The sequence below is a fragment of the Trichosurus vulpecula genome, chromosome 6 (genome assembly GCF_011100635.1).
Source record: "Trichosurus vulpecula isolate mTriVul1 chromosome 6, mTriVul1.pri, whole genome shotgun sequence".
In the NCBI taxonomy this organism is placed as follows: Eukaryota; Metazoa; Chordata; class Mammalia; order Diprotodontia; family Phalangeridae; genus Trichosurus; species Trichosurus vulpecula.
Genome location: NC_050578.1, coordinates 257737211 through 257762039, shown reverse-complemented (window position 1 = coordinate 257762039; position 24829 = coordinate 257737211). Strand labels below are relative to the sequence as shown.

At 39.0% G+C, this 24829-nt stretch overlaps 1 protein-coding gene across 8 annotated transcripts in view; it reads left to right on the top strand.

The window, feature by feature from the left end:
• PHF21A (PHD finger protein 21A) overlaps positions 1-24829 on the top strand; it is a 211182-nt gene that overhangs the window by 28956 nt on the left and 157397 nt on the right. For all 8 annotated transcript variants that reach the window (XM_036764205.1, XM_036764211.1, XM_036764207.1 and 5 more), the window contains 3 exons: positions 3312-3354; positions 11073-11210; positions 23352-23384. In XM_036764205.1, the coding sequence (XP_036620100.1) occupies positions 11157-11210; positions 23352-23384 (87 nt within the window). In that variant the 5' untranslated portion in view covers positions 3312-3354; positions 11073-11156. The remainder of the gene's footprint in view (positions 1-3311; positions 3355-11072; positions 11211-23351; positions 23385-24829) is intronic.

The window sequence follows — 24829 nt, the reverse complement described above, 5'->3', positions numbered from 1 at the left end:
CAGGACCCTCCTAGTTTCTCATCCATCTTTCCAAACGCACTTTTTGGGTCTCCTTTGCTGGTTTCTCATTTTCATCCTAGACCTTAAATGTAGGTGTCACTAATTTGCATTCTTGATCTTTTCTCTCTATTTTCTCCTTTTATGATTTTGTTCATTCCTAAAGCTTCAGTTGTCAGTCTTATGCAGATAAGTTGGACATTTTTATCTCCGTCTCCACCCTCTTCCCAGAACTCTGGTCCCATTTTCCCAACTTTGTGTTGAATTATCCCCATCTCGATGGAGTCCACTAAGACCCCAAAACTAACCTCATCATCTCTCTCTCTCTCCCTCTGCCCCCCCAGTCCCACTCCCAAATCTTTTGGATAGTTTATTTCTCCTGATGGCACTACCTCTGTAGCTCATAATCTAGGAGGCAACTTTGACGCTTCCTCATACATCACAAATCCAGTCAGTTTGTTGTCTGTTTCTGTTTTATCACATCTGCCTTCTCTCAGCTGCTTTTGTTTAAGCCATAATATTTTCACACCTATAGTCTCTCTAATCCTTTTACATTACTCACCACACAATTAATTTTCCTAATGTATCACTGTTTATTATCATTCTTCTATCCCAGACTCTTTTTAGTGGCTTCCTTTTGCCTGCTGAATAAGATAGAAACTATTGATTTTGGCCTTCAAGATCCTCCGCAGTCTGGCTTACCCTACCCTTCCATCCTTATCCCATACCATTTCCATGCATGGACTCGGTATTTTAAGCCAGTGGGACTACTCTTTGATTCTCAATCTTTTCTCTTTTATCTCTAAGCCTTTGCTCATGTCCTTCTTAGAATAGACTATCCCACCTACCAAAGTTCATTTGTTGAAGTTCCTTCCTTCAAGGCCTGTTTCAGGTGCCAAGTCTTTCATGAATCCTTGCCTTTTTTCTTATACCTTTACCCATGTGAAAGTGATCTAGTCCTCTTCACATTTCTCATAATCTGTACCTTTCCACTTTTTTCAGCATTCATTTTTTATAGGATTCTGAATTCCAATTTTTTCTCCTCTTCCCCTCTACCCAAAACAGCAAGCCATCTGATATAGGCTATACATGTGTAATCATGGTAAACATATTTTCATATTAGTCATGTTGTGACCACAAAACAAAACCAGAAAAAAGTGAAAATAGTCTGCTTTGATCTGTATTCAATAGACTCCATAGTTTTTCTCTGGATGTGGCTGCCATTTTCTATCATGAGTCTTCTGGAATTGTCTTGGATCATTGTATCGCTGAGAAGAGCTAAGTCAGTCAGAGTTGATCATCACACAGTTTTACTGTTACTGTGTACAGTGTTCTTCTGGTTCTGCTCCTTTCACTTAGCATCAGTTCATGAAAGTCTTTCCAGGTTTTTCCTGAAATCCACCTTCTTATCATTTCCCATGGAACAATAGTATTCTATTACCTTCATATACCACAACTTGTTCAGCCATTCCCCAATTGATGGGCATTTCCTCAATTTCCATTTCTTTGCCACCACAAAAGGGGCTGCTTATATAGCCCCTCTTAGCTTGAGACTTGGAGTCAGAAGACCTGGGTACACATCCGGCCCCAGACACCTAATGGCTGTGTGACCCTGGGCAAGGTACCTCTCTATTGTCTGCCTCAGTTTCCTCATTTGTAAAATGGACATAATAATCATACCTTCTTCCTAGGGGTTGTTGTGAGTATTAAATGAGATAGTATTTGTGAAGTCCTTTGCAAACCTCAAAGCACTCCATAGATGCTACTATTATTATGATTATTATGATTGTTACTATGTTTATAGCAAATGACAGTTAACCAACAGTTGAACCAAACCTGGGGTCAATCTCTATTTAAAACTCCTAAATTATAACCATCTATATCTTTCTTAGAAGGCCTGAAAACTTTAAAAAGGGATGATAAATAAAAATATAATGGAATGATGAAATAGCTGACTTTGGGTAGGGAATGATTGCTGTTTGTTTGGAAGTAGCTATTTTAATTTAAAAATTTTTGGATTTGCTTAAATAATAGAAAAAAGACAATTAAACCCCCCTTCCAAATACTTTGCTTTAGGGGAATATCAATAAGTCCTTGCCATCAAGGATTGTATATATACTCTAGGAGTATGGTATAGACCAGTGGTGTCCAACTCAAATCAGAACGGGAGCCACTAAGCCATGCAGAAGAATCTCTGAGGGCCGCATATTGATTTAGTTTTAGATGTAATATTCACTGTTATATTGTATTTTTATTTATTTGTTAAATATGTCCCAATTACATTTTAATCTGGTTTGGGCTGCATTAAGGAGTGTTGGGGCAGCCACATTTGGCACCTCTAGGGTAGAAGATTTAAGTAATTTGGTATTAACAGATCATCAGAAAGATAACTTTTAATGATGATACCCTTGAATTCGTATCAAGTGCATTAAAGAAAAATAAAACTGTTTCAGGTTAGAAAATTAGAGTGAAACAAGATATTTTTTGCTAATTGCCTTAAAAAGGCTGCTTTCTCTGACCTTGAAATCAGCATGGCATAAAGGTCCTAAAGAGTCTAACAAAATAAGTGTAATTTGTAGAGGTTGGAAGCGGGGGAAAAAAAGTTTACAGTCTGAAAGCAGAAGGTTAGCAATTCACAGATCCCAAGTTTCCTTCTGGCTTGGTTGCTCATTAGGTATGTGACCTAGGGAAAATTTTTTTTAAAAAAAAATTTTGCTTTAACTTTAGAAATGAAAAATGAGAAACTGAAGAGATTTAAATCCTGTGTGTGTGTGTGTGTAAACTCAGAGTGTAACTTTAATTCAGCACATTACAGATTTTAAAATCTTAAATTAGTTGCATGCAAATACTAATAAAAGTCAGTTCCCACTTTGTATATTCAGAAGTGTTAGAGGAGAGCCACTGTCAGTTTAGATTTACCTGTGCTAGTTTTAATAGTTTTTTTTTTTAAATCGTAAAGTAGCAAACAAGGTCGTTAGTTGGAGATGAGGCTGGGTTTAACTAGCATGTTTTTATTTGTTTCATCTAACTAAAGGGGCACAAGGTATACACCATTTCTTAATGCTTTCTGGGATAAAGCAACCCTTAGGTACTTACTTGATTTTACTTTAAAGCTTCCTTCTTTCTAATTCATTAAAGTACACTTGGATTTTTTCTTATTGTATCTACTTTAATTCAGTCTTCTCTTATCTTTAAAGTTTTGTTGCATGTTTTTCTTCTCAAAATCAGATGCTACTTATTAAGCCTCCAACTTTTGCTTGCATATCATGAGTCTGTGCTGTAGCCTAATTTTTTCTTTCTTTTTTCTGTGATAGGGGGACCAGAGAGCTGAAGGAAAGCTGGCTTTTCTGTAACTTGGTGAGTATTGCTGATGGGTAATAATCCAAGACATTTAGTGTATTTCTGTAAAGACCTTTCTCCCAGAAATGAAGCTTTGCTGTTTGCACTGAGTGAAAGTGAATTGTTGTCTAATTTTACATGGCCATATCTCAGATGCATTTGTGCTTCCAATAATACTGCAAGCCTGGCATGCTCCTATATTTGATAACCTGTTAAAATGTAAAGGTCTTCTCTGCCAAAAAATGTCTTTAATATAATGGTTAAGCTTGAGAGTTGAAAAGTCAAAAAATTCAAAAGTTAAGGTCTCCATTGTGTTTGTATTACTTAATATGCTGTTTAATGTAAGGGCCTTAACTTATGTACAGAGTGGCTAGGTTAATGTAACTGTGGGACTTGGAAATTCCTGCCCCTTAAGCACTTATGTTCTTTACTTTGTGTTGCATTGACCCTATCTATAGCATTGAATTTCTGAGTGCTTATACTTGTATTGTTTTTTATGAAGGGAAAGTTTAAAGGGAAAAAAGAAGAGAAAGGTAATAATATATGTCTTTTAGTAAAAAAAAAAATTTTCAATCTACTTTAAATTAAAAAAAAACCTATAAGTCACCATGCAATTAGCTTTTTGAGTGGCTCACTTAAGACCTTATAATTTGTATAGAACAGTTTAGTGGCTAAGCAGAAGTGAATATCATCTCTATTTGGAGAATACATTTTGACACCCCTTCCCCCCTCAAAAAGATCCTGGACTTCTGCAACCAATAGTCTAGTCAAGAAAGTTAGACCTTTGATAGTCTGTGAACAGACATTGTACTGACAGAGAGTCCCTCTTTTTTATTTTCTGTTAAATGGTTAGTAACTTAATACAAAAGTTGCAGACCTCCTTTGAATTTGTAGAGTGCCACTCTGTCCCAAATATGGTGCTTTGAAAGCGGAAGGAAGCATATCCACTGTGTTATATCCCTAATCACCGTAATCTCATGAAACATTCCTTTAACTTTGAATCTTCTTTTTAGAGGTCGTGATTGGTTGTGCTAAGGGAAGCATGTCCCTTTACTCTTGCAATTAAGGACATATATTTTGTAAGGTTGCCAGGCTTTGCAGTCCAGCCAGTGGTCATGGAACAGCCTTTCACTTAGGAGTGAATCACCCTGAGACCTTCTGCCCACTAGAATCATGCTCTAGTTCATTGCTTTCCAGCTCTTTCCATTATGTGGCACACATGTACATTTCATCTTCCACGCACCTTTTGGGGTGGAAGGTGTTGTTTCAACAGTTCGGCTAGCAGCTGCTGTAGGGTGTAAAACCAGCAACAACCAGCTCACAGAACACTGCAAGCCCAGGTCCTTTTCATCTGCTTTACTAAGGAAAGCAACGTTAAGGGGTTAACAGTCTTACTTTAATCCAGCATACAAATATCATTCACTTAGTTCAGGGGAAAAAGCCAGCACCCTGAACTTCAGAGCAAATACAAACAAATTACAAACATTGACAGGCCAAATACAATTCATAGTTACCAACATCTGAGTTCAGCCGGGGAGCTCATAACAACGGCTGGCCCAGAGTCACACGCACCACCACTGCTGTGGGTCAGAGCTCCGAAAAAAGAGGAAACCAACCTCTGGTTTTATATCTTTTTCAGGGTCAAGGTGAGTCACACATGTGACCCACTCACATGACCTAAAATCGTCGCAAAAATGCGACTTAAACCCATGTGGTCTAAAAGCCTCTGATGTCACAAACATGTCACTCAAACCCATGTAAACTAGGCTTTCCCCTGAGGCAAGGAGGTCGTCAAGGACTCCTAATTTAATCAAGGAAATAAAGGCCAAACTCTTCAAGGGCGCTTGGTTGAATTAAGTGCTAAGAGCCTATTTTGATTGCCAATACAGGTGTCCCCATGTCCAGTAGTAAAAATTGGTGCAAAGAGTCAGCAGTTTGGTTGGTATGCTTTTGACAGTACGCTTAGCTCTAATCAGGTAGCCACTGAAAAGAGAAGAATGCTTGTGTCACAGGATGCAGGACCAGTGGTGGCCCAGGAACTTAGGCTGAGGAGCCTGCGATGGCTACTGTTGCTACTGAGCAGTAATTATTCACAGTCAAGATAGGGACTGAGTTGGATTCTCTTTCTAACAGTGAGGGAGGTGGGGGTGGAGGGGAGTAAGTGGAAGGTCTAAGGTATAATGGTAATCCATGGAGAGAAGGAACAGTGGATGGAGGGGAAAGCTTGATTTGCGGGCATTCATCACTGAGGACTTTCTTGGAAAATAGTGTGACTTGAAACATTGTTTTGGTAATCAGACTTTAACCAGCTGAGTTGTTGTTTTTAACCACTATCTGGCTCCACCATTTATAACTCTAAAACTAAGATATGGTATTTCTACCATAACTAGCCTTCAAATCAAGAGTGGACATTCTGTGGTTTTCATAGTATCTTTGATGTACTCTGGAACTATATCAGAATATTTGAAATATTGAAAAATTGCTAAATGATAAACAGAAATCATATGAAGAAGTAACATAGTGAAATGAGTGCTGACCTTAAAGTAAATTGGGACCCAGATTCATGTCCTGCCTTTGACACTTCACACACAGTATTGACTGTGGGCAACTCACCGAACCCGAGCCTTCTTCCTCATCTGTAACGTGAAGATAATCATCCCTGGAGGACCTACCTCAAAATCCATTGTGAGGATCAAATAAGTTAATATGTGTAAAATACTTTGTAAACTTTAAAGTGTTGTATAATTGTCAGTTATATCACTATTCAATCTTTTTGTGTTGTTTTATTAAGACATTTGTACAATAAGGATTATTTAAGTCTTTCATAGTAATCATAACTAATGGCATGAACCATAACTAAGCCAGATCATCCCAAAAGCTTTTATAGACGAAACTGGATGGAGGACAGCATATACAGGGCTTCTTAACCTTATTGTGTAATTCACCCATTTCGAAACCTTTGGCTTCCTCCTCAGAATCAAGTTTTAACTGCAAAAAAAACCTATTATATAGGATTTCAAAGAAAAGCAATTATATTGAAATAGATTTAATTTTCCCTTCCACATTAATGCACTTCCCTGAAGTCAACCCACAGACCCCAGGGTAAGAACCCCTGAAATACATGGAAAGTGGGACTGATTTGCCAGTGTTGCTGTAACAATCTATTCTAGCCACTAATGACAGCAGAACTACCACATTTGAACTCATAACTCCTCAGTACCCAGGGTATTACATGAAAAGATAGAAATGTCATTTAGAAAGATAGAATTTTGAAGAACAGCTGGATGCTAGACCAAGGACATACACAAGAAATTGTGCTTGAGGCAACACGATTTTGAAGGCATCAAGACTGATTTTCGAGATACTTCAACAAGGGGAAAATAACATAATTATTATTTTTCCCAATAATATTATTTTCCCAATAATAATTGGGAAAAAATGAATGACATGGTTATCCCCCCCCTCGAAAAAAATAAACAGGAGGACATTAGTAAATTATATACAATTCATATGTCTACTTTCCATTTCTATGAAATATTTGAGTTAAGGTATCCTAGATGAAAATGTGAGTTGGGTATAGATACTCTTACATAAACCATTTCCTACAGTAGACTACATTTTTGAGAAATGTAGAGACTACAAGCTCTCATTATGTGTTTTGATTTTTAAAAAGTTGCCCTTCAATAAGTTGTCTTCTCTTCATGTGGTGAGATCATACAGGTTTCCTTGATAGAGGTAGCCGCAGATATGTGCCTTGGTCTTCTGATTACCAGTATGAAATGAGGCATAAAACATGGAGGCTCCTGTCATGTAGTATATAGAATCCAAATTGGAGTGAAATTTCCTGTAGATTGTGAGGTCTTCTAGGTGTCCTGCTTTATGTTTGATGTTGTGCTTATTGCATAAGACTTGGAATAATACAGAGCTTTGGTTCATGACCATTTGAGAGCCTTGGCCTGACAATCCATACAAGAAAAACCAAATGGATGAAAAATCATATTATCCAGACTCTGAAATATAGTTACATGGACAATTCATTAAGTTTGACCTTTGGCAGCTATACCTTGGACTGGCTCAGCATATGGGCAGTGAGCTTCATCTAGAATTGAATTAAGAAGAAGAAGAAAGGAGGCTAGTTTGCACATGGAAAATGGGACACCACTTTCATTAATTCCAAGAGACTCCCAGACACAAAAGCCCATTCTTTTTTTAGCCTTAGTATTTTTTCAGGTGGTGTGTAGCTGTGAAGTATGAGACAATCTTCAAAGAACCAGAATTACAGGTGACCCTAAAGGCAGGGAAAGAGGCATGATGACACCAGTATAACAGACTTGTGGAATGTTACCAGGGATTTTCAAGATGTAATATAAGGGGTATTTAGCCATAAATGTGTGATTGGAAAGGAGGCAGGTGAGTCATAGATGAAATTCTGGATGGATAGCCTGACTGCCGTACCAGTACCCACACACATACAAAGGCCAGAGGAAGCCTGTCTGGAAGACTCGGGTAAGGAGAGTAGCATGATCTTGGCCCAGTGAGGAAGCGTGGCACAGTTGTGGGGGAGTGCCTGAGTCTAATAAGAAATATTGAAGCACACAGTGTTAATGAGAAAACGTAATAATAATAATAATAGCACATTTACATAATGGCACTTAAAACTCTGCAAACACTTTCTGACACCCTGTCAAGAGGTAGTCTGAGTATTACTAGATCCTACCATCCCTGCTAAGGCTCTTCTCCCTTTCTCTGCCATCTGTGTACACTGGGTCCCTGCCCTTGTTCTCCCCTCACTCTCATCCTATCCAGCTCCAGTCTGGCTTCCAGATCTCATCACTCAACTGGGACACACTCTTCAGAGCCACCCATGATCTCACAATTGCCATTCCAGTGACTTCCTCTCACGCCGCCTCCTCAGTGTCTCTGCACCATTTGATGTTGCTGACCACTCTCTTCTTTCATTCTCTGGGTTTTCATGACACTGCTATTTCCTGTTTCTCTTGCCTGTTGCACTGCTCCTTCCCAGTCCCTTTGCTGACTTAACAGGCTTCCTTACTGTTGGTGTAGCCCACGTCTGTCCTGGGCCCTCTTCTGCAATCTTTGCAACATCATCGCTCGTCATTTACCATCATCATATTGTCAATTATCTCTTCCAGTCATTCCTCCTCTGTCTCTCCTTCTAGTCCCAGTTTTTAACCTGAGTGCCACTCCCACTCTTGGGGTGGGAAAAGTGATTCTGTTCATTGAGAAATACAAGATAAAACCATTTTGATCATGATGAAAAAATTTTAGCCTTAATTCCTTTTGGCTCAGACTCTAGAATTCAAGATGAGGAAGCTCCCCCTTTGAGGGTGGTTCAGTCCTTTTTCTTCCACTGCCAGTCTTAGAGAGTTTCCTAGGGCACTGAGAGATTGTGTGGCTTGCCCTTGGTCACACAGCTAGAGTGTCATGAAGTGGGCCTTGATCCTAGGTGTTCTTGGGGTCTAAAGTCAGCGCTCTGGAGCATGCTCTCTTCTCCACCCCTCCCCCCCACCCCATTAGTCCATGCTGTGACTGTGTTTCTCTCTGTGTAGATTTTAAAGCAGAGATTCTATAACCTTATTAGCTAAATGGCAATGTTAAAGAACTTCACTTAAAAAAGAATAGTTTAGGGGTCTTGAGGGGTGCTAGTTTTTTGAAAGTAATATGTGTTGGCTTTATCATGGAGAGTCATATTTACATAATCAGACAGATGTTTGTGTCAAGTGATAAAAAGCACCTTGCCTTGATGCATCGTACCTATGCTGTGACCATGATTAGGTTCACCTTAAATCATCACATTTGTTACTTTTAAAATAATTAAAACTGGTCAAACTAGAACTCCTCTTGGAACAAATTACATTTATAAATTGTCTTTAATGAATTTAGTAAAGAATACATTCTTTGTTCTGCATTAAGCAGACCAAAATAAAATGAGTTATTTGAACTTAAAACATTTTTACTTATAAAGGGTTCCGCTCATACCGTTGTGGTCTTGTGGCAGTTAAGAACATTTGTATTCATTTTGCTCACTAGTCAGAGCAGGAGGACGGTACAGGAAAAGGAGTGATGGATTTGGCGGCAGAGGGCCCAGGTTCAGATATATACCATCTGCCCCTTATTCCTGGAGGGACTTGGGTGACCCACCTGCCTTCTCTGGGCCTTGGTTCCTCCTTTATAAGAAGAAAATATTTAACGAGATGGGCTGCAAGCTTCCTTCCAGCTCAGGATCTTTGCTGTCTGAGGGGGAGAAGTGATGGGAACTTAGGCCTCTTTTGGGAAGAAGGGTTTGAAATGAACCTTCTTCTCCCTCTTAGTTTGTTGTATTCTTCCTGTTCCTTTTATTTCTAAGTGAGATGAGCGCTTGGCATTTATAACCTTTGCCAAGTGAATGTCCCTCCCTGCATTTTCTCTCAGAAGCAGGCAGCTCTGTGACCAAAGGAACAACACAAGTTGCAGGCTTCGTGATGCCAGGCTCATCGTTGACATACAGAACCTCCATGTTAAGCCTGGCTTTTTCCATTGCCAAGGAATGCATCGGGCCACATTTGTTGATGGCTCCTTCACCCTTCCCTCCACATGTTTAAGTTGCTCTTTATTTTTAGGACACATAAATTGAGCTGGTTCATGGTTCACTGATTATTGTGGTGCTAATTGCTACTATCAGTATAGAAGAAACTGAACTTTGAGGAGGTCAGAACTTTTTTTTAATGGATAACTCTGACCTCTGAGATTAATTAGTCCCATAGCCACATTGCACAAATGAGGAAACTGAGACTCAGAGAGACTGAATTACTTTGCCAGAAGTCACACACATAGTAGTAAGTAGTAAAGCCAGGATTAGAATCTGGGTTCTTTCACTCCAAATTCCAGCCCTTTCTATACCACAGCTTATCTTTTCCTCCTCAGCTCTGGTTGAGAACTTGGGTCAACAGAAAATGTCACAGAAACATTTTTAGTTAAATTTCTAAACTTATTTTCAAAGAAAACACAAAAATACAACCCCAAGTTTTTGTTAAAAATAAAACAATTTTGATCTTTCTGTATCTTTAATTAAAATGCCAAGTTAAAAGGGAACCATAAAATACTAGTTTGAGCCCTTCTAGTATTGAAAATGATGAGATTTTTAAAAATTGACTATTATACATGTTCAGCAGTCTTTGTTTAATTTTTTAGCGTCTTAAATCAATATCTTAATGGTTCTAGCAATTTCATATGTGTATAGTTGTTCTAAAGTTCTGGGCTTTAGAAGTGTTTGCGCAGGAGTGTTCTTTTGTCTCTTTCATTAGTGGAGTCTCCCCTTCCTCCGACTGTGACCCTCCTCTCTTTCTAAATCTCACTGCCAAACACCCTACCTCTGTGAAACTCTTAAATGTATGACATATTTTCCCTGTCCCCACAAGTAGATAGCTTTCCATCTCTGAACTGGCCTTCCCCAGATGACAGTATTTTGAAGTTTGCTTAATATAGTGTTTAAGTGCAGCGAGAAATACTGCCATTGGTAACTGCAAGTGTTTAAGCGAGTGTATTGAACACTGTGATGTTCACAAGAATAAAATCAGTAGTTCATAGAAATCCGTTATTCTGCCTATGCTAAATTCTTAACTTTTAGGAAAGTTAATGTTAAGTGTGGGTTAGGCAAGTTTGTGTTTTGGTATTTATACTATTACTATCAATATGTTTCTATATCAAATGTAATGGGAAAATTTTGTGATCTGCAGTGAGAAGACATTTATCATTTTGAACAAGACTGAATAAACTGTAGAATTAGCAGAAACATTAGAAAAAAGTGGAGAAGTTAGAGGATGGAGTTGCAGACTCTACAGGAGGCCCTTAAAGTGGAAATTCAGGTTCATCAGGTAAGTTCTATTCTTGGGTGTTTTTTTTTTCTCCCAAATAACATTATCAAGTAATAGCCAATTTTAGTAGACAGCTGCTTTCTATTGTATCTCTTTTTAAATATTAAGCATGAGTCGTGTTATTCCACTATTAATATGACTAAGCAGATTCAGTGATCTGAAATGAATACGTATTAATCACCTAGGATGGGTAACACACTGGGCTAGTTAGTAGAACCAATACAAAGATGAGTGGAACAGAGACCCTATTCTTAAGGAACCTACAGTTAGGAAGCATCTGACAAAGGAGCTGTTCCTGGGAAAATGGGAGTCATGTAACTTAAAAAGCAGCACAGGTACAGTTTTGTGTATGCTTGAGTAGGAATCAGCAGCAGAATGTGGCTGCCCACAGAGGCTCCTCCAGGCTTTAAGCTGCCTTACCAGAGGTGCAGTTTCCAGGTCTCAAGACTGTACTCTGGCCTAGTCAGAACACATTTGGAATGTTGTGAAAAGGAGCACTGATGGGCAACCAGAATCTCAGCCACACCATCAGAGAGAACAGTTTGGAAGAATTTGGCCTGCTGAACCTGGAAAAGAAAGGACTTGGGGGAGGAGTACAGGACGACTGTCTCTCAGTATTTAAAAGACTGACAAGTACCGTATGGGGCAGACACATTTCCTGTGGTTCCAGGGGCAAAAGTCAGCAGTGCCAGGAAGACAGAAGACTTTGACACATTAGAAGGAGGAACTTCCTAGCAGTTAGAGCTGCTTTAGAGATGTCATACACTTGTCAAATGAGGGGGAATGAGTTTTCTTTACTGCCAGTGTAGAGGAGCTGAAAAACCACTTGTTGGAGATATTGTCAAGGGGATTCCTGTGTTGGAATTGGCCCATCCGGACTCTCTCTCCCTTCTTAAGCTCCCTGATCTCAAGCATCTCCAGTGCTTCATTTCTAGAAAAAGGGAGCTGCAGATTGTTCACAGTTACTAAAACATCGGATAACTGGCTATAATGTCTAAGGGTGAGATTTTCTAGATGTTTCAGGCTCTCTGAAGGATATAGTTTATGTGGAAGAATGTTACATGCAATTTTGTTAATTCGGAAAATGTTTAACTCTAGTCCCGGGTTTCATTTTACATAGATAATAGTCTTAGTCATCAAGCAGCTCCATTTCATCTTCCCAAAACCTTGATTAGGGTTAGTAAATAAAAATGTAATTGTATTTCACAGATATATTTGAATTTCACAAGTTTTACATTTTTCACCAGGAAGCTAGGCTGAGTAAACCTTTTAAATATGTTTATAGTCCTAATCAAGACAAAAGGCCTACCTTAAACTACCAAATAATTAGCCTTTGCAGGATAAAGCCACAGATCACAAATGGCCCTGTCTTAGATATTAGCTGGATCTTGTACTTGTGCTCCAAAACATGTTCCATTGGATCCCTTCATCATCTAAAGATGGAGTCTCTCAGTGCACTGACAATCCTAGTTCACATTTACATTGCACTTTAGGGTTATGAAACTTGGCCTACATTCTCTCATTTGAAAGGTAATCACTAGCTGTGCAGTTAGGAAGAAAAATTTTTTTAAAAATTCTTGTGGAGAGCTCTTCCTTTTCGGATCAGCCTTGAACTTCTGAAAACGGTCAGGGTAGCCATGCGAATGCTGCCTTGTATTTCTCATAACCACTAGATTTATCAGGCAATCAAGAACCAGACTGGGTGAGAACTTAGAAGGGGATCTTCAAGAAATGCTTAAAAAAAGCCTTAGTAAAAACTGAGCTCAAGTGGGCTTTACTTGTGTTGGGCTCCTCCTGAAAGTTTCTTCTTTGGAATGAGAGATAATGGAGATCTAGTGAGCTGTCATGAAAATCATTGTCCCAGGTAAGATCTGGTTTGGATGAATACTGTCAGCCTCCTTAATTTGTTCTCTTTTTGTGGCTGAAAGATTCAGTGTCCTTCTTCCCCTTTTGACCTAAATAGCTGCTGCTACGGTGGTGCTTTTAGACTCAGCAATAGCCAGAGAACTGGCTGCTATACACAGATAGGTCCCCAGTGTTTGTCTTTTCTACATGCAGCCACCACTGGTGTGCTTCCCTTCAGAAAAAGACTTGGGGAGTCCTGAATGCAGACTTATAGGTGTATGTATATATCTATATTTAGATTTCATTTTGTTTGGCTTTAATTCTGGTACCACTAAGAGAGGATCAATCAACAAATATTGATTTATTAAGCACCAAGAGTGTACCAGGCTCTGTGTTTTATACTAATAAGCTGAAGGTATCCCAATATTCTGGTTTAGTTGCGTTGGAAGACCTCAGCTCAGCCTCAGGGCTAAAATGGAAGTCTCTGAATAAAAATATTTTAAAAGATAACTTGATATATTTCAGAATTTGATTGTGGAGAGAGTATATTTTAGATACCTGGATTTGCAACATTGAGTCATTGTACATGATATATGCTGGAATGTTTGTGGAATCGGTGATATCAGCTAATCATAGGTGAGGATAGCATACCTGTCCAGGGCAGCTGTTATTCTTCTGCCTTTTTTTCTAATTGCTTTCACTAATGGCTCCAGTAGATACTTGGGGCAAGTACTGTTTAAACTTTTTAGAATGTATCCTTCAGTTGAGATGGAGAAAAGGTACTGAATAAGTCTTTAAGATAAAAACACTTAAAAGAATAAGAATAAGCAGTGAGGAAACAAAGCTGTCACTCTGTACAGATAATATAATGGCACACTTATAGTATACTTAGATACTTCTAGAAAATCAACTAAAAAAACTAGTCACAGCGATGAACAACTTTAGCAAAGTTGCAGGATGTAAAATAAATCCACATTGTTATCAACAAAATCCAGTAGGAAGAGATAGAAAGAAAAATTCCATTAAAAATAACTGCTGACAGTAGGAGATTGCCTGTCAAGACACAACTAGGAACTATACAAACACATTTACAAAACACCTTTCACACAAATAGAGACACATCTAAACAGTTGGAGAAATATTAATTGCTCATGGGTAGGCTGAGCCAATATAATAAAAATGACAGTTCTACTTAAGTTAATTTGCTTACTCAGTGCCATATCAGTCAAATTGCCAAAGAATTATTTTATAGGGCTAGAAAAAATAATAACAAAATTCATTTGGAAGAACAAGAGGTCAAGAATATCAAGGGAATGAATGAAAAAAAAGGGAAGGAAGGGGGCCTAGCAGTACCAGATTTCACACTATACTGCAGCAGATAATCATTAAAACAATCTAGTACTGTATAAAAAATAGAGTTGGTGAATCAGTGAAATAGATGAGGTACACAATGTGTAGAAATAAATAATCACAAGAACCTAGTATTTGATAAACCCAGAGATGCAAGCTCTTCAGGCAAGAATTCACTATTCAACAAAAACTGCTAGGAAAACTAGAAAGTAGTCTGGCAGAAACTTGGCAAAGACTAATATCTCATACCATATACCAAGGTAAAGTCAAAATGGGTAAATGATTGAGATATAAGGGGTGATGTCAGCAAATCAGAGGAGCATGGAAAAATGTACCTCCCAGATTTATGGATGAGGGAAAATTTTATGACCAGACGAGCTGGAGAAGATTACAGGAGGTAAGACAGATCATTTTGATTACATTAAATTTTTAAATTCGTTTTTGCACAGACAAAACCAATGCAGCCAGAATAGAAGGAAAACAGGAAACTGAGGGAACATTTTTGCAGCCAGTTTCTCTGATAAAGATTTCATTTCTCAAGCATATAGAGAACTGAATCAAATTAATAAAAATATGAGCCATTCTCCAATCAATAAATGGTAAAAGGATATAGGTGGGCAGTTTTCAGAAGAAATCACATGAAAAATGCTCTAAATCACTATTACTTAGAGAAATGCGATTCAAAACAGCTGTGAGATACTACCTCACATCTATCAGATTGGCTAACATGACAGAAAAGGAAAAGGACAAATGCTGGAGGGGACATGGAAAAATAGGGACACTGATGCTCAGTTGGTGGAGTTGTGAGCTGGTCCAATGTCCAACCATTTGGGAGAACAATTTGGAACTACATCCAAAGGACTATAAAACTGTGTGTACTCTTTGACCCAGCAATACCATTACTTGACAACATGGCTGAGAACATTTGAATTGTTTGGAGAAGATTCTGAAGGTCACCCGGTAGGATAAGGTACCAGACACTGAGGTCTTTACTCAAACTAAACTGCCAAGCGTTCACAGTCTGCTTCAGAGAGCGCAACTCCGATAGGCTGGCCACGTTGTTCAAATGCAAAACGCATTGCCAAAAAGACTGTTTTATGGAGAACTCACACAGGGCAAGTATTCACACCATGGTCAGAAGAAGCGATACAAAGACACTCTCAAGAACTGTGGAACTGATTGTGTGACACAGGACTGCTCAGCATGCGTGCTCGGTGCTGTACTCTGTGAGCAAAACAGAATTGAAGCAGCTCAAAGGAAACGCAGGATGCGCAAGTTTGGAATATCCACCCCAAATGTTCACACGGGCTATTTGTGCCAGACTTGCGGTAGAGCATTCCAAGCTCATATTGGCCTGATGAGCTGCAGTCAGACACATTGAGTCTTGACTCCAGCATAGTGATGTCATTTTGGTCCTCTTCAAGAAAGAAGGGAAACAACCAACCAGGCACTACTAAGCCTGTATTCCAAAGAGATCAAAGAAATAAAGGATCTGTATGTACAAAATATTTATATAGCTTTTTCTGGTGGCAAAAAAATTAGAAATTGAGGGGATGCCCTTAAATCGGGGAATGGCTGAACAAGTTGTGGTGTATAATTGTAATGGAATACTAATGTGCTATAAGAAATGACAAGGAGGAGACTGGTTTGAGAAAAACCTGGGAAGACTTCTATGAACTGATGCAAAGTAAGTAAGCAGAACCAGAACATCATACACAGTAACAGCAATACTGTTAGCGATGATCAGCTGTGAAAGACTTTGCTACTCTGATCAAGACAGTGATCCATGACAGTTCCAAATAACTCATAATGAAAAATGTATCCATCTCCAGAGAGAATTGGTGAACTCTTGGGGGCAAATTGAAGCACATTTGTTTTACTTTTTGAATTCTCCTTGCCTTTCTTTTGCACAGCATGGTTAATATAGAAATGTTTTGCATGACTCCACGTGTATAATGTACAGCATGTTGCTTCCTTTCCCAGTAGTTGGAGGAGGAGCTGGAGGGAGAGAATTTGTGACTCAAAAAAATTTTTAAATGAATGTTAAAAAAGATGAAATGATTTGCTCTATCCCTTTAGTAGAATAGAATATAGTATTACTGAAACATGAATTAGGTTTAGCAAACACAAGCACCTGCTCTATACAGAGACTGAGATAAGGGCCTTATTTTCCAGGAGCTTCATAATTTTGGAAGCTAGTTTTAGACAAATATAATACAAAGTGAAATGTATGGGAATGTTTTAAGCTTAGAGAAAGTTCTTTGACAGGATCCTTTCCTCAGGAAGGGAGAGTTCATTCGTGTGTCAGGAGAGATCAGGGAGTGAATGCTATGAAGAGGAGGTGGTGGCCTTTGGACTGAGCATGGAGGGATGGGTGAGGCTTCCATGAGCAGAGCAAGGAAGGGGGAGATCCTTTGCACAAGAAACAGCGTGTACAGTTCCATAGGAGCAACCAGAAATAGAAGGGCAGAAGACATGGCCCTGCAGAGGCCATCCTAATTTCAGCAGGAAAAGGAGCTGGGAGAAATACTCAATTTGAAGGAGGAAATAGATTGAATTTGGGGAGGGGAAGTTTGGTAGGAATTTTGGAAGAAGACTGAAAGTGGGAAAAGAAGTGGATTAGACAGGTAAGGTGAGGAAAGAAGTTGGATGTGTCCATCAGAATGCTCAGTCTCCTAAGAGTCCTGTAGGAGGAGTTGGCCCTCAGAGCTACCATCAGGAATGTACAGGATAGGTGGTTGTGTTGGTGACAAGGCCTAGGGTTTGCTACTGTGGAGAAGGTAGGATGGGACCCATTTTCCTATCCTGTGCACCGCTTGGGCTATGCCAAGGCTGTCCAGGTACTGTGCCCCCTCATCCTCTCCCCACCCCGAGATAATTATTATAAAGCATATGAAGCAGAGCACTGTGAAATAAAGCTGAGTGGGTAAATTGGAATTGGGTTTGGAGGAGAAGGGGAACAAGGGAAGGGAACAAACATTATTAAATTACTAAAATAATAGCACTTCTATAGTGCCTGCTTCATGCCCAGCCCAGCGCTAAGCACGTTAGGAATACCATCTCACTCTGAGAGGTGGGTACCGCCATTGCTTCCCTTTTGCAGTTGAGGAAACTGAGGCCTTTAAGAGCTGTTGGAGGACAGAGTCCACACGGCAGAGTGAGGGTCAGCACTTGGGCCCGCCTCCTCCACAACAGCCTGAAGTATGCGCCGGACCAAATTGTGATCAGGAGAGCAAAGGAATAGTCACAGGGATTCCCTCCTGCAGTCCAGCATCACTTAGGAAGAGAGAGAGGTCTGAATACCTGGAGGTGGGAGCCAGGCTGGAGTGCAGCAGCTGTGAAGGCAGCGACAGTAGCAATGGTGGCCTTGGTGGGAAGCATTTTAGTGCCCAGGGATGGTGAGGGGCTGGTACTGCTGGGGCAGAAAGAGATCCCAGGAGACTCCTGAAGCAGCACTAGGAGGAGGATCCAGTGCCATTCAGCAGCTCTGTCATCCATTACCCAGTTCCAGGGTAGAGAGAAGCAGCCATGAGCTGAGGTAATTGAGGCCCTGGCTGTGTATGTGTTCTAAAAACTAAACTGTATGTCTCTGAACCCAAGAGCAGAGGTGGCGACTGAGTTCTAACCTTTAACCCAACACACAAGCCCTCAGTGGAATAACTAGGGCAGGAAACTGAAACCAAAGTGTAGTCAAGCAGTGCAGTTATTCTGAACCTGCAGAACTTCCCAGTGGGCTAACAGTGACTGAGTCCAACAGTTGTCTACTGAAAGTCAACCACATAGAATTCAGCAGACCCAAGCTTGGGTCAGGAACTTGCAGAGAAGGATAGTGAATAAATCTCTCCTCAGACCACCTGGGAAGCACTGAAAACTTTCAGGCCCCCAGATGGAGCTGTAAAAAAGTGGAAGGATGTAAAAGTACAAACATTACCACCCCTATCCCCCCAGAAATGAGCAGAGCCCAATACCAACATAAAGTCTAAAGTCAAGAAGTCAGCTAGAAAAATGATCAAACAAACAAAAAAAGAACCCAACCATAAAGAACTACTATAGTGACAGTGACTCAAGACACAAATATAGAAGAAAACAATGACTCAAACATCTATATGCAAAGCCTTAAAGAAAAAAATGTAGATCGGACACAAGCCCAACAAGAATCCCTAGCAGAGGGATTTGAAAGAAGAGCTATTTGAAAAAAGAGCAAAAAAAAAGTTATTTTTAATACCAAATAGAAATGGGAGAGGAAAAATATGGGGAAAGGAGTGAGAGCTGTGCAAGAAAGTTATGAAAAGAGAATTAAAAGAGGTACAAAATGTTACTGAAGAAAATAGCCCATTAAAAATGAGAATTGGTCAAATGAAAGTTAATGACTCCATGAGATATCAAGAAATAATAAAAACAAAGTCAAAAGACTGAAAAAATAGAAGAAAACGTGAAGTAGCTCATAGGAAAAAACAACTTTTCATAGGAAAATAGATTAAGGAGATATAATTAAATAATAATTGGATTACCCAAAAGCCACTAGAAAAAGAAGCCTAGACATATTTCATGAAATTATGAAAGAAAACTGTTTAGATAACTTAGAACTCAGAGGGCAGAGTAGAAATTGGAAGAATCTACTCATCACCTCTTGAAAGAAACTCCAAGATGAAAATTCCCAGGAATATTATTGCTAAAATCTAGAATTCTCAGGTCAAGTAGCAAGAAAGGAAGAAAGAATTCAAGGACCAAGGAACCAGTATCACACAAGATTTAGCATTCACCGCTATATAGAAACAGAGGGCCTGGAATATGATGTTCCAGAAGGCAAAGGGTCTAGGATTACAACCAAGAATAATGTATCCAGCAATACTGAGTATCATCTTATGGGGGAAAACGGGTATTTAATGAAATAGAAGACTTTCAAGCATTGCTGATGAAAAGACCAGAGCTTAATGGAAATTTTAGCATTCAAACACAAGACTCTTCAGATAAGCATAAAAAGGTAAACATGAGGGAGAAATCATAAGGGACTAAACAAGGGTAAGCTGTTTACATTCTTATATGGGGAGAAGATAAGTGTAACCTCTCAGAACTTTTATCATCACTAGGGCTCTTAGATGGAGTCTCATTAGATAGAGGGCCTAGATATAATTCTGTCATGTTGGGATGATTTCAAAAGAAGAATGCAAGGGTGGGGAAACTAAAGGCATTGGGGGGAGGATTTCCTCACATATATGGGGTGTGCATGGAAGATTTTACATAATGGAGGGAGAAGTAGAGGGAGGAATGGGCAACATTTGAATCTCACTCTTATCTGAAGTAGTTCAAGGAGAGAAAAATAAACATATTGTGGGGTTACAGAGATTCGTCTTACCCAGCAAGGAAGCAGGAGGGAAAAGAAGTTAGGAGAAAGGGGGGGTGGGGAATAAGAGGCAGTGATCAGAGGCAAAACAGGCTCTTCAGGATGGGACAAAGTAAAAAAGAAAAGGATAAGTATAAGAAAATAGGGCGTGGGATAGTACACAGCATAACTGAATGTGAATGAGATGAACTCACCCATAAAATGGAATAGTATAGTGGAATTGATAGAAATTGGAATCTAGCAATATGTTGTTTATAAGAGAAACTCTTAAAACAGAAGATAGAAACAGAGTTAAAATAAGGGACTAGAGCAGAATCTGTTACGCTTTAAGGTAAAAAAAAAAATCAGGAGTGAAGTCATGATCTCAGACAAAGCAAAAGTAAAAATAGACCCACTTATAAGAGACAAACTGGGAAACTACATTTATTAGAAGGTACCCTGAATTAGTATCAGTACTAAATTAAAATTAAGTTAATTAAATTAAAATCAGTATTAATGCAGCAAATGGCATTATATCCAATTCTTCAAGGTAAAGTTAAGTGAGTTACAAGAAGAAATAGCCAGTAAAACTATGTTAGTGGGGGATGGACCTCAATGTATTCCCCTTAGACCTAGAAAAATATAAGCATAAAATAAATAAGAAAGAAGCTAAGGAGATAGATGGAATTTTAGAAAAGTTAGGTAAGATAGACCTCTGGAGAATGTTGATTGGCAATAAAAAGGAGCATACCTATTTCTCAGTGGTGCATGGCACATTCAGAAATATTGACCATGTATTAGGACATAAACATGTCACAAATAAATAGAGAAAAGCGGAAATGTTAACTATAGTTGAGGAAATTTAGGCAAACAGGTTCAATGATTTACCCATGGTTCCATAGCTAGGCTTGATTTGGACTTGGGTCTTCCTGACTGTTGGCTCAGTGCTCTATTTACTGTGCCACCTAGTTGTCTTGAATTCCTAGGAAGGAACTTTTCCTTTTTTTATTAAGTGAATCCTGAGAATTAACATAATGACAAAGCTTAAAAGTTATTAGAGCTGGAGGTAGTCACAATAACAACTTACCTAACTAATCATTTCTCATCAGAAGTGCAGTTTGTTGTCTTCAGCATAGAAAAAATAAATTTACATCTTTCTTCCCAAGAGGATTCTTTAGTAAGGTTATCAGTTGTGCCCCTGTTTTTGGTCAGTTCTGAAGCTTTGAGGCTGTTTGCTGGAAAAAGATTTTGTCCCCCGGTATCAAAGCCAGTTTCTCTCAGCCCTCCTACTTTCTTTGCTGCTCAGTTAAGTATCAACCAAGGATGCCTTAGGATTTCAGGCAGTGTCTGCTTTCTTTCCCTCTTAAAAGGGTTACAGTGACCCTGTAAGAAGAGAAGGTCAAAGAGCTTCCCTCCTTGAGCTGTGTCAGCCTCAGTCATTGTGGGAACATACCCGTATACCCTTTGGTTTCAGTTGCTTAAGGGACTCGGGGTTTGGGTAGATTCTGCTCCTCTTCCTAGTAATGAGAACGTAACCATCCCAGTCTAGCAAAGGAGCCAGTGCTTGTCATGTTGAGGTAGAATCCAGTAGTACCAACTGTATGCAAGGGCTGCTCCTCTAAATTGCTTCAGCTCTTGGAAGCCTTGTCTGGACACAGGAACAAAGCAGAACAATTCTGAGTGGTGGAGGTGAGGATCATTGAACCCAGGGTAGAGCATGCCTGTGTGCTGCACCCCAGCTTCTCACTCAGAGCCTAGTCCCTCTTATTTTAGAAAATTGTCTGACAAGCTCCATTCTCACCTCCAAGGGGATTAAAAGAGTAATCTTTGCAGGAGCAAAAGTCACAGCAACAAAAAGTGTTATTTGACAGCAAGAGAAAAGATATTCAAACTTTTTTGGAGGCGGGGCCAAACATGAAAACTCTATACTATAGATTTAGGACTGGGAAGATAGTAAATGTTCCATATGCCCAAAGGGCAATCAAACTGCATACTTTTTGATCGAACAGTACAACTACTAGGTCTGTATCCCAAAGAGATCATAAAAATGGGAAAAGGACCCACATGTACAAAAATATTTATACTAGTTCTTTTTGTGGTGGCAAAGAATTAGATATTGAGGGGATGCCCATCAATTGGGGAATGGCTGAACAAGTTGTGGCATATGAGTGTAATGGAATACCATTGTGCTATAAGAAATGATGAGCAGGCAGATTTCAGAAAAACCTGGGAAGACTTGCATGAACTGAGGATGAGTGAAATGAGAGCCCAACCAGGAGAACATTGTACATAGTAACAGCAACATTGCAATGATCAGCTATGATTGAGCTCTTCTCAGCCATACAGTGATCCAAGACAATTCCAAAAAACTCATGATGGAAAATGCTATCCATATCCAGAGAAAGAACTGTGGAGTCTGAATGTAGAGCAAAGCATACGGTTTTCATTTTTTTGGTTGTTTTTTGTTTTTCGTGGCTTTTCCCTTTTTTTCTGTTTCTTCTTTTACAACATGACTAACGTAGAAATATGTTTAACGTGATTGTACATGCATAACTTAGATTGCTTGCTGTCTTGGGGAGGGGGGGAGAAGAGAGGGAGGGAGAAAAATTTGGAACTCAAAATCTTATAAAAACAAATGTTGAAAACTATCTTTACATGTAATTGGAAAAAATAAAATACTATTTACTAAAACAAAACAAAACACATTCCTCATGATAAGATCCTGGGTGTACCTTGGAGTCACTGGGAAAAACAAACCGGACTTTGCAGCTATTGTTTAAGAAGGCATAAGTGTAGATAATATGTTTTGGAAAGATTCTTATAAAAAATAAAAACTTGCTTTTTGACTTGTGAGTGTTAATCTTATGTGGTATCACGTAGTTCACCATTCCTTTCTCCAATAATTCCAGCTAAACAAGGTGTCAGAGCCTTATTTTGTCCTTGAGAGGTTTTAATTAAGATTTCTGCTACTTTCCAGAAGTGAGTTGGTTTGATTTCTTTTTCCTTTATCTTTTATTTGCTCTCCTCTTTACCCAATAGGGGTCTTTCATATTTGCTTAGTATGCTGGTAGCATTCTCCTACCCAGAAGAACTGAGTAAGTTAGAAGAACATTGCACCGTTACCTGTCTGCTCCCTCCCCTTTGACATCCCTGGCCATGTCCCTTCAAAATCTGAGTCTCCTGTGTGGCAAGAGCAAGGCCAGAAGACCATCCAGATGTTAGTTCTTTTAAGTAGCCTATACTTGATTCTGTGGTCAGGCAGCCTTTATCTCTGATATATTTTCTTTGTTCTGTTTTCCTTGGGCCTGTGGGCAAAAGTGGCATTTTAAAGTGATACTAAGCTATTAAATTAGGGTACCCAGGAAGAATGGTAGCAGTCAGCTGTAAACTAAATAAAGAAATGGGTGACAGCATAGCTTTTGAGCTAATCGAGATGTCTCATCTGAATGACTGTTGAGATGAGTTAGACAAGATTTGGGGTCCCTTTTGAACTTGGCCAATCAAAAAATAACTAACCACTTAAATCATAGCTTCTCCTTTAGGACGTTATCTGTCTATAGAACATGATGATTGGGTAGGGTAACATCTAGAACATTAATGGCTCTCTTTTTCTTTTTTGTTAGAAACTGGTTGCTCAAATGAAGCAGGATCCACAGGTAAATATTTACTTTTATTCATTCCTTCACTCCTGAAGTTAAAAAATAAAAATGATGATGAAATTCTAAAGGAACTCTTTAAGCATGAAGGAATTGTCTGACCTTTAAAAAGGTCCTAGGCTGGAGATCTTCATGCTTTAAGAGCTGAGGGAAAAGCCTCCTCTTTGAGGTATTTTTTCATGTAAATAGGATGTCATCTCATTTATTACTTTTTATTGTTACTTTTAGAGTAATTGCTTTTTATATCTTGACAAAAATATGAAAGCATTTGCTGTCAAATACTGGGTGATTGTGAGACCTTCTGGAGCCTTATAGTTGTTGAAAGTAGCTGAGGGTAATTGTTACTCAGTCTTACTTTGTGAGTTTGTGTAATTGTCCAGGGTCACTTGGGTGCTCAAAGCTCTTCTATATACATTGGATCTCCAAGGGGTGTACATATCACCATTTGTATCGGGAAAGTAGGGCACTCACTCTCTGTACTTGGCCTTGAGTTTGGTGGGCACATATTGACTTGACCATTCTACTTTCTCTCCACTCATTAAAAAGTGATCATCTTGCCTTATATAATTTATTGGCTGTTCTGACATCACAGCTTTTGTAACTTCTGGGAATCATAAGTATTATATATAGAAAATGCTATATTTTAGTCAAAATCTGCTTTCTGGAAATCAAGAGATTTTCCCTCATTTTTATAAGCAATTCAAAGGAACCTGGAACCGTGGGTGTGCACTTGGATAAATTTTATAGTTTATTAAACATAGCAGGTCTGTACCATTCTAAAGAAAAAAAAACCCTGGAGTTTTAAGAATAGCATTTTAGCCCATCTTCTGTTAGTAGGATAGGAAAAGGTTATTTTTACAAGCTCAGGGCTCTGTGGCTTAATTTTCCCTGTGTCTCAGTGTAATCCATTGATTCCAGTAAATGGTACTCATTCCTCTCTGGCTGTCCATTTTTCCAAGATGAGTGTTTCCTTTTTGAACTTGTATATAATGCACATTAAAATAAATCTGAAAGATTGGCATGCTGTGTCTTAGAAGTAAAACCTAAAACAGGAAACACTAAACTATTTGCTTATTTTAAATACACTGTAGCACGTGATGCCATGACAAGACAGTCCCTCATCTGAGTCTCAGAGGTAGAAAGCTAGCTACCTTGTTGGGTCATCTTCTGAGTGAGGCCTGCCTGCCTAATATAAGCTGGGCCCTATGTAATCATTCACTTTCTTCATATGCAAGCTCTGGCATCGGATTAGTGTGGGGACTTCTTGGGTCAGAAAAGCTTGGATGATACATAAAACATGATAGAGATTAGGATGGGATGAATTGGAAGAACTTTACAAAGAATGGTTAAGTAAGAATAATCTCACTGGAATGTGTGTTTAATCTGCTGCCATTCAATATTGGCCATTTGCTAATTTTAATATTTGTTTTAATTTTCATCTGAGT